Genomic DNA, 10571 nt, shown 5'->3' on the forward strand with positions numbered 1-10571 from the left:
CAGTCCTGTTTCTCTTTAGACGCTTCTGACGCTGTCTGTGGTTCAAGAGTGGCTTGACACAAGGAATGCGACAGCAGAAACCCATGTCTTTCATACGTCTGTGTGTGGTGGTTCTTGAAGCACTCACTCCAGCTGCAGTCCACTCTTTGTGAATCTCCCCCACATTTTTGAAGGGGTTTTGTTTCACAATCCTCTCCAGGGTGCGGTTATCTCTCTTGCTTGTACACTTTTTTCGACCACATCTTTTCCTTCCCTTCGCCTCTCTATTAATGTGCTTGGACACTGAGCTCTGTGAACAGCCAGCCTCTTTAGCGATGACCTTTTGTGTCTTGCCCTCCTTGTGCAAGGTGTCGATGGTCGTCTTTTGGACAACTGTCAAGTCAGCAGTCTTCCCCATGATTGTGTAGCCTATAGAACTAGACTGAAAGACCATTTAAAGGCTTTTGCAGGTGGTTTGAGTTAATTAGCTGATTAGAGTGTGGCACCAGGGGCCATCAATTTTGAACCTTTTCACAATATTCTAATTTTCTGATATGATGAATTTGAGATTTTCATTTGTTGTCATTTGTAATCATCAAAATTAAACAAAATAAACATCTGAAATATATGAGTTTGTATGTAATGTATGAATATAATATACAAGTTTCACTTTTTAAATGGAATTACTGAAATCAATCTACTTTTTCATGATATTCTAATTTTATGACCAGCACCTGTATATATAAGAGAGAGAGAAAAAAAAATGTAATTGATACCACACAATGGCAGCCCACTGTTGCTCCCCAAAGAGATGGGTTAAATGCAGAAAGTGAATTTCATTGCTTTGTACTTCTGACAGTGTAATGAATTCTATTATAAAATATTGTAACAATAAAAGAGTTAGGTGTCTTAATAACAAAGTATCTAGGGCTGAAACAATTAATTGGATTAATTGTGATTAATCGATTATTGAAATAATCGTCAACTGATTTAGTAATCAATTAATCCGTTAATTGGAGTGTAGAGATTCTAAAATGTGCCTTTAGCTGACAGAGCAAACCACTTAGAGCTGTAATTATACCAAAATTGTAAAAAACAAAATGTGTTGCATTTAAGATAAAAATCTTTTTCATCTGTCAAAATACTCTAACATGCACTCCTCAAGTGGAAAAGCCTTTAAACACTTGGTTTAATTTCTAACCCTTGTCTCCTTTAAGAAACCTTTTGCTATCCAATTATTAATTGATCATTAAAAAAAATCAACAGATTAATCGATTTGCGAAATCAAAGGATTTATATCTTTATCTTATTTTTTTGTTTAGTTACTTAAACATCTGTCAAAGCCCAAATTTCAATTTAAATGCTTTTTAAATTTACATCAAATTCTACAGTTAAACTTCCTTTTGTATTTTTAAAACTCATCACAAATGGAGAAAAAAATCCAGCATAACATGTAGAATAGAAAAATACCTTTACTGTCTCACAATGGGGAAACTGTGGTGTTACAGCAGCAAAAGATTATAGCAAAACAAATATGTTATTTTCTAATTTTCCTTTTGATTTCAAATAAAACGTGGTGTATATATTAGACATTCCAACTAAACATCAGTTTGCCTGTTGCAATGTGTTCTGCTGATCTAAAAGTAAAGGACACATATATGAAAGTAAAGGACACATATATAAAAGTAAAGGATACATATATGATATACAAGAATAATGAGTGTTTTCCAAGATGGGAATGTGCCAGATGTCTTGGGGTATTCTTTTTTTTCCCCTTTTTTGTTCATTTTCTACATAAAAATCTGTATTTATTTATTTATTTATTTATTTATTTATTTATTTATTTATTTATTTATTTATTTATTTATTTATTTATTTATTTATTTATTTATTTATTTATTTATTTATTTATTTATTTATTTATTTATTTATTGATTTATTCAATCCAGGTTTCCGTGCACACGGGTTTTCTAGCGGAACTACTTTTGCCCAGTCGTTATATCTGCTCGGGAGTGTTTGCGGGAGCACAGGAACCGCGCTTCCTCGTAGCTTGCTGAGATCATGCCGAAGTAAGTTACCTAATATATTCTTTGTGCCAGTATTTATTATTTTTCTTTTAGTTTAATCGTGAAATACTTAAGCTGGATTTTTATATTACGGGCTGTACATAATTTTTTCCGGAAATGTTCGATCCCACATTGAAGTCGTTTTTGTTTGGGATGTGTCTATTTGCTGGAACTATTTTCGGTGGTCTGCATCGGTCAACTGAGAAACACGATCAAACAAATACGTTAAATGTTAATCTGTTCATATGTATCGTGGTAAATTGAAAATAATTTTAATTATGAATGAATTGTTTTGTCACAAATATTTTTGCTTCTACTAAATGCATTCGAAATGTAGGTCTCCTCTGTTGCTGCTGCTGGGTTCATAATGAAAGCGTCGAGTCGTTTTACTTATTTTTATTAATAATATAAAAAAGAAAAATCATGAGAATAAATACATAAATGCTAATGGTATGTAGATATCGATGCATTTGTCTTTACTGACATAGAGGTTTGCCCTTGTTTTTTTATCCCAAGGTTTTATTGTGACTACTGTGATACTTACCTTACACACGATTCGGTAAGTGGCAGTTGTTTCTACCATTCTTGTTGATTATGTTTTTTCTAATAGGTTTACAATTTGTGACTTAAAAAAAAAAAGTAATTCATTCATTGATTAATTACTGTCCATTTTCTTATTACAGTATTCCTTCTATTAATAAAGTTAATCATGTGAAGACTCATACGTAAGTTTAATAATGAAAAAAATAGTAACTATAAACCTTTTTTTTTTTTTTTTTTTTTATACAGCTAATGCAACAAATTATCTCTAAAACAAAAAAGAAAAAACATCCATAGGTCATTGCTCCAGAGCTCACACTAAGTACTGTAGGGGTGGAACGATTCACAAAATCCACGGTTCGGTTCGATTCACGGTTTCTGGTCAGGGTTTTCGGTTCGATTCGATACATGTTGATTGTTACACCGAAATTCCATAAAAAATTATGAAATTAAGGAAAAAATCCACCCAAAAATAATGGATTGTAATTATTTTAAATGATCCACGGAAAACCCTGGATCATTTCCGTATGTTTTGCTGCTTTGAATTTCATCATCTGGCGCATGCTCTCTAACCTGACAACAGCCAGATGCATGTCTCGCTCCGCCTAGCGAGACATGCATCTGGCTGTTGTCAGGTTACATGCTCTCTACCATCTCCAAGGAACTCAGAGGGGAGCAGACGAAGCCACAGTGGGGGCTGTAGGCTTTGCTTTGAGCAGCCGGTCTGGAGCGCAGCGGGGGTTGCTGACGGAGTATGAGGGATTTCGGGGTTAGCATGACATGTTGCTGTTAGCATAAACAAAACGTGTTGCACTTTTATCCACAACTTTCTTTCTGCCGTCATCGTAGGTCACTCTAAATGCAAAGCGCTCCCATACAGCAGACCTATAAAGTGCTGCTGGCGCGTCTTCCAACTCCAGTTCTTTCCCACTCGCCAGTCCGACACAATTCTCCACAACAACAGATTTTTTTCCCTGCTACACCCGGCTAAGCTGCTTCGCTTCTTCTTCTTGTTTACTACTGGCGGTTGGCTTTGGTCGCAGTACCGCCACCTTCTGCTCTGGAGTGTAAACGCTTCCTCTATGAGAAAAAGGAGCAGCGCATGAACCGAACGAAACACACGCGAACCGAACTGAGACAGTCGAACCGAACGATTCTGACGATTTTCATAAATCGTCCCATCCCTAAAGTACTGTCACTTGTTTAAACCAGTCTCTCTCTTTTTGTTTTTTTCCTCCTGTTTTTAGCCCTCAGTGAGGAAGACGCACTGCAGTGGCCGAAAACACAAAGAAAATGTGAAAGACTACTACCAGAAATGGATGGAAGAGCAAGCCCAGAGCTTGATTGATAAAACAAGTAAGTAAATATCTGTTCAAGGATCTGTTTATGCCAGCAACTCTAATCACATTTTCATGTATATTGATTGTCGGTACTTTTTTTTTTTTTTTTGCTGCAATGTAAGCATAAGTTTTACTCAAAGAGGGTCAGCCTTCAAACAAAAATGTTTTTTATGCAGTAAACATTTATTAAGGGTGCAAATATTTGTTGTCTGTTTGTCTTTTTTTTTAACAAAAAACTATTAACTGTTATTTAAAAGTATTGTGGAGGACTTTTTAAAAGGCCCCTCCAATAAAAAGAATAAATAAAATGCACTTGCAAGAGCTTGCACAAGCCCATTTCTCCTTGTGCACATCCTGTTTAAAATGTACTGCTCTCATAGCTCATACAAGCTTACTGTGTCCTCATGCAATGGGGACTATATAGTGGACTTTATAGCAAATTGAATAATGCTTTACTTTGTAAAGGAAATTAGCTTTCTTATCCCAAATTAATCTGACAAAACAATTTGAAATGCATTCCAGTTAAATCTGAAATCTCCAGGAAACTTTCTCACTTGAATTGAGAAAGCTTCCTGGAGCGGTGGCGAAACGTCTTCAAATCTTGGAAACCACGTCCAGTGGATTTTTTTTTTACTTTTACGGAATTCTGTAAAGTTTTGTCTCCATATGATGGCAATGCATTGGACTAAAAACAGGTTCTGATCGTTTGAGTCTTTGTTTTATGGAAAAAAAAGTTTTACTTAATAACTCTTGGCATAAATATAGAAACTTAATAGAATTTAAATGTAAAAGTCTAAATCTATATTTGAATTGTGAAAATGAAACTCCAAAACACCGAAAGATGTAGGAAACCTAGTTTAAAGATGGGATGAAAATTTATTTTATAAAATTAATGAAGCTTTCATTTTTTTTCGCTGGACAGTTATCATTAACAAATGGCACACAAAAGGTTCATAGATCATTCAGCCAAATCGAAGAATCGGCAATAGCGACTGTCTTTGCAACCTAATGCTTCGACTGCGAGCACGAGGCCAGTGGTGTGACACCGGTTGATCGGCTTTGGCCTAACGGGAACTTAAGAGATGGTTTTGATCAACAGATTTTTGCTGCTTTTTTTTAATGACACAGATGTGTAGCAATGGGTTGCTTTTGAACCTAGTGGGCTTTTTGAATGTTTGAAAAAAATCCTTGCTGCTTTCCTTGTACGGCGATTCGTCAGGCTCCAACATATGGGGCAGCAGTTTCAGGAAATGTTCTTCGACGGGATTCTGTTTGTTGTCAGTTGTAATGCACTCACTTGACAAAGATTCCTTAGTATTTTCATCGCCACCTGTTTCAGTATGTTTATCCACTATGTTGGCTTCCCATTCTTCAGAAGTGATGCAAACTGGTTTGGTATGGTCAAAAAACCCGAACTGGCAAAAAAAAACTGCTTCATTTTTAATCCTTAGTATCTAAATATCTCAAGACTTTTGATGGGAATTAACAACAATTTTTAAACATGAAACTGACCAGTAACTTAGACAAACAAAATACATTTGTTTTGTACAGCTCTCATGACATTCCCATTTCTGTAAGTGAAGCAGTGATCAAATGTAAGCATGTGGGGGGGAAAAAAAACATGGTGCAAAAAAAAAAAACGCATTGATATGTTCAGTTTGATGCAGAGTCTTTGACATGATTTAGAGAAACACTCCATCTTTTCTTTTAACTGCAGTCAGCTGTTCCCTCTCATTAACCCGAGCACTTCATTCTTTTTCTCCTCTATATTCAATCAAGTGGTCAGACATGGACTCTAAAAGGCTTGCATATTCTGCACAAGCTTTCTGCAGCACATGTGGGATTTTAAAGCTCTTTCCAAACACTGGCCTCTTTAAAAAGTTTATTTTTCTCCCCCTCCGGGATTACAGACTGCTAATCCACACATGTAATGCAAAGCTAATGTACAGTTTGGATCCACAGTGGAGGAATGTGACATTCAGAAATGAAATGCTTCTTTACAACACAAAGATCTTCCTTTGCACCTTAATGTTTTGCTTTACTGGTAATACCATTCATTTAGCCTCCAGTAAAGCTGCTGCAGACAATGGTATTACATGATGGATTTGCTATGCTGAACATTAAAGACCCTGTCGTTATAAGGGTAACATTAAATCATAACAAAGCCAATGAAAGCCTGTGTTCTTTTGCTCTTTATACAGTAAATGATGAAATATTTGTCTTGTGTTGTTAATGCATTTGGTTTTCTTTGCTTTTCTTACCAGCGGCTGCATTTCAGCAGGGAAAGATTCCTCCCACACCCTTCCCTGGTGGTCCTCCCCCAGGTGAGTCAGTCGTTTCTGTAACGGTGAAATTTGTTAAAGATCTTTGGTTTTGTAGTTTTACATGGAAAATGATGAGTTTCATTTTAATCCCATAGAAACATCTTTGCAAACTGTTCAATATTATGACGGATCTACTAAACTGTCTCAGATTATGTTTTTTGGCGACTCCAAATGTCCATCAGCACAGAGTGAAGATGGCGCCAAATACACTTACCTTTTTAACACAACTTTTTGACTATTAGTCAGCAGTTGGATAAAGCTGCAACATTTTTAACGGACTGAAGAGTAAGATGGTGTAAAAATGAAAGCTACAGTACTTGCACCTTTAAGCGCTTTCTCCGAGATTCTTTCTTGGAAGAGTTCACTCGAACGAACTCTTTAAACGACACATAACAATTTATACATATTAAATGACTATAAAACATGACTGCAGCTTTAACAGAATTTAATCTAAGACCAGCAAAGTGTCTCAGGTTATGCACAGCAGTCCTTACTGGCCTTGTTTCGTTAGTGAAGATCCCCGAATAACGGTTAATAGAAGTTTTCTATAAATCTGCTGAGTCACATCAGACATAATCACATCTTAGGCATGTTGTTTGTAAATGATGAGACATCACTGACTCAGATATTTTGAGATAATGCAGTGTTATAAAAGACAAATCAATGCGCACTACCATAGCTTTCTTTGTTAAGAAATTTGACCTGTCTGTGAATTAGCCGCTATACTTAATAGAGTTAAACCCTTGGTATGTTGGTGAAGATTCTCAGTCATGCAGGATAGTCATTCCAAAAAAGTTAAAAAAAACAATCCACTGGATTTCGTTTCCAAGTCTGAAGATGTTTCTCTTCCCATCCAGGAAGCTTTTTCAATTCAAATGTCAGAAGTGGCATTGAGTTGTTTTATACAGTAGCCCAATGAAGCCTTGTTTTTGCGTAGACAACATTCATATTGAAACGGACAAACAGGTCCACCCCTTTGGAATGGGGGTCGTTTGGCTTCTTTTGTCAGCCTGCAATGCCCCAAACCTGTCTATGTCTCAAAGGGGGGTCGTTAAAGGGAATTAATGTTAAATTCCCTTTAAAGTCGCTCCTTTTCAGAGAAATGGACATGTTAAACATCTACTATGCTTATAGGTACGGTAATATCAGGGCATATATGACAAGCATATATGAATAACAAATAATAATCCTAACGATAAGGATTTAAAAAAAAAAATGTCTCATGAAACGCCCTATAGGTCCAGTTTATTGTGTTTAACTGCAAAAAAAGCTAATTTTGAGGCGTGTCGTTTAAACTCAACAAACTCAAATTGAACCAATGGAAACTTCTGTTGGTCAATTTTTGTTAGCCAAAAAACGGCTAGTGATGATTTATATCATGCATTTGAGTTAAAATTAAGTTTGAGTATTTAGATTACCAATCAAACCGCAGGAGAATTGGCTTTGAACTCTGGATGATATCTATATTCACTTGTAAATGTAGTTTAAAATTTTACAATGTGTTTTTTTTTCTTCTTTAAGTTCAAATGGTCGTGCCTCCAGGTCTCACTTTGCAATGTCATTCCCTGTTGTGGTCGTTTCACATTTTCTGTTTGTAACATAACAGGACCTCCACGCCCAGGCATGCTACCAACGCCGCCGATGGGAGGCCCTCCTATGATGCCCATGATGGGGCCTCCACCCCATGGGATGATGCCTGGTGGGCCTGGTAAGAAACATCCTCCTTTGAAGTTTATCACCCATTTTTGCTTTAGATAAGCATATTTTCCACAGAGCAGCCAAATTAGCATCCATTCTCCGGGGCACCTAAAAAGGTCACATGCAGAAAGCGGATTATTCACATTGTGGTTAATAATGCTCTGGAGTTTCTCATGTCGTGTCGAATATTAATGTAGCCTATTTACATCACAGAATTCTGTCTCCGATAACTTATAACAATACAGTGTATAATTGAAATGGTGTCATCTGTTAATACTGATCTGTTGTATAAAACACTGAGCTTGGTATCCTATCACTGTCACTAGGAGGCATGAGGCCACCCATGGGGGGACCCATGCAGATGATGCCGGGGCCCCCACATATGATGCGTCATCCTCGTCCCATGATGATGCCCGTCAGGCCCGGCATGGCGCGGCCAGACAGATAAGGCCAAGCGGACGTCTTGCTCTCGTTTTTATCATGAACAGATATTGTCCAGGGAAGATCCTTCAATTTTTTTCATTGCAAGTTTTCCATCTGATCCAGCTGGGACATAAACTTTACCTTTTAGTCGTCATTTTTGTTTTAATGATGATATTTATTGATACTCAGTCGATTTGAGTCAATCTGAGAACTTTTTTTTTTTACATTTTTGGTTCCAGAATGATCTCTCCCTCTATAGGCGAACTGTTCAGTGTGAATGTGAGTTAGACTTGTTGTTAGTTCCTTTTTTTTTTTCACAGTAGTTTTAAAGGATTTTGTATATCACTAGCATTGGTGAGAAATAAAAACAATGCTTTGAAAACTTGTCTTGTGCTTTTTTTCAAGCCTTTTGTTTATTTGTCTTGTCTAGTTTGAAATCTTAGAAAATAGAATTTGCAGATGTTACGTGAACCTTCCATATACAAGAATATCAAACAGTTAATTTAATAAAGAAATTTACTTAAGTAATATATTCACTTAAGCTCTCACTTTGAATAGTTTATGCAATCTCTAGGCAAATAATGTTTAGTTGTTTTGGGTTTTTTTTTTTTTTTTTTGTTAATGTTGCAGCCCCAAAAAATTAACAATAAAGATCCATTAAATTTTTTGTTTGCTTTTCAAATGTTATGGTAAACCCAAGATTCTCTAAATTTTCTAGAAATTATTTAAGTATTTTATAGAAATTTCACCTTTTGTATTTGTATTATTAAAACTAGTAAGTTGCTGTTATTTTAACCTATTTGGATGCATCTGTACATGTAAGGTCAGAACCTTTCCGATAATGCAGGTAACATTTCTAAATACTAGGTTTAGTATGAGTCGTGTATAAAATCAGTCAAGAATTTGTCTCACACCTGGGAATTTTGGCCTTGTTTGGAAAGATGAACTGAATATACTATTCCAGCGGAGTAATAAATGCATATTGCAAGATCACTTTGAAATCTGTTTGTTTCTGCTAACTTTAGTCTTTGGGGACTCTGGGTTTTTTGGTTTGCTTCTTCATTTTGTCAGATTAAGTTTTCCATTTCATACAGGAGCGTATTGCATTCACCTAGAAAAATTAAAGTAATGGTCTGTTTTTCTGAATTAACAAGATCATTTAAAATAAATAGAAATTTTCAGTTTTCCTCAATTGACTTCATTTTTACAAAAAAACAAGTTAGAAAGTCAAAGTAAATGTTTTCTAAATTAACGAGATAATACTGCTGTTATTTCATTTTAGATGTTCTTTTACTGTTGGTAGTGCAAATTTCGTATCAAGAGTCGATGTCCTGTTTGCTGAATTTAATACATCTTTACTGTTAAGATTTAGACTGGGGAATTTCTTGTCTCTTTATGAACATGCAATAATCAGCTTGTTGACTTTGCAAAGTTACCTGCATGCTGGAGGCTAGTCATGGCATGGTTGTTTCCCCTTTTCAGTTTCGTAATTAAAAAAATACAGCTCTTTATTCGTTTTTTATCAAATTGATCTAATTAATTCAGAAAAAAACTTTTTGCTGTGTCTTGTTAAAGTAGAAATGCAATGTTTTTGTTTACTTTTACAAAAAGTATGTAATTAAGAAAAAAGACACATTTCTTATTTCAGGTGAATGCAATACACTACTTTCAATTAGTTGATCATTTTCAGTGGTTTTAAGTGATTTTGAGACTAACCTTAAAACCATTAGTATAAGGATACAATAAAAATTTTTTTCTATATGTATTACCATGGCTAAGGGAAAAAAAACCCTCTAAAATGTGTTTATTCATTTGCAAAGCCCCCTCTGCTTCACTTGTGGGTGTTTTGCTCCAAATTACTGCCAATGCCACAATTTCTTTTCATTCCTTTATGTTGTAAACAAACACTGGCTGTTGGCATTACTGTTATCTATAGAGACATTGATTTATGATCTGGTCGGCATCAAAACGCTGCGTCCCAGAAATTCAAATTCTCAGTTGGCAGCTGGATGCAGTCAGGAGTCTGTGACAGAATTAAAAGGTCTGTTCAGAATTGAACTTGATGCTACATCGATCAGTAGGAAAAACAATATTTGCGCTCTCTCAAAGAACAAAGAGGGGAGTAATAAAAAAAGACAAAGCTTGATCAAAGCTGTGCTGTCTGGGAAACCGATGCATCCAGAACACATCTCTACTTTAAG

At 35.7% G+C, this 10571-nt stretch overlaps 1 protein-coding gene across 1 annotated transcript; it reads left to right on the forward strand.

Moving 5' to 3' along the window:
- The first annotated feature begins 1932 nt into the window (after positions 1-1932).
- Positions 1933-8691, forward strand: snrpc (small nuclear ribonucleoprotein polypeptide C). The gene is made up of 6 exons (XM_038278512.1): positions 1933-2048; positions 2562-2604; positions 3833-3941; positions 6190-6249; positions 7856-7957; positions 8274-8691. The coding sequence occupies exons 1-6, from the start codon at positions 2041-2043 to the stop codon at positions 8393-8395; spliced, it is 444 nt and encodes a 147-aa protein (XP_038134440.1). The 5' UTR covers positions 1933-2040; the 3' UTR covers positions 8396-8691.
- Positions 8692-10571: the final 1880 nt, after the last annotated feature.

Source organism: Cyprinodon tularosa, unplaced genomic scaffold, assembly GCF_016077235.1.
Source record: "Cyprinodon tularosa strain WSP-4 unplaced genomic scaffold, ASM1607723v1 ctg141, whole genome shotgun sequence".
Lineage (NCBI taxonomy): Eukaryota > Metazoa > Chordata > Actinopteri > Cyprinodontiformes > Cyprinodontidae > Cyprinodon > Cyprinodon tularosa.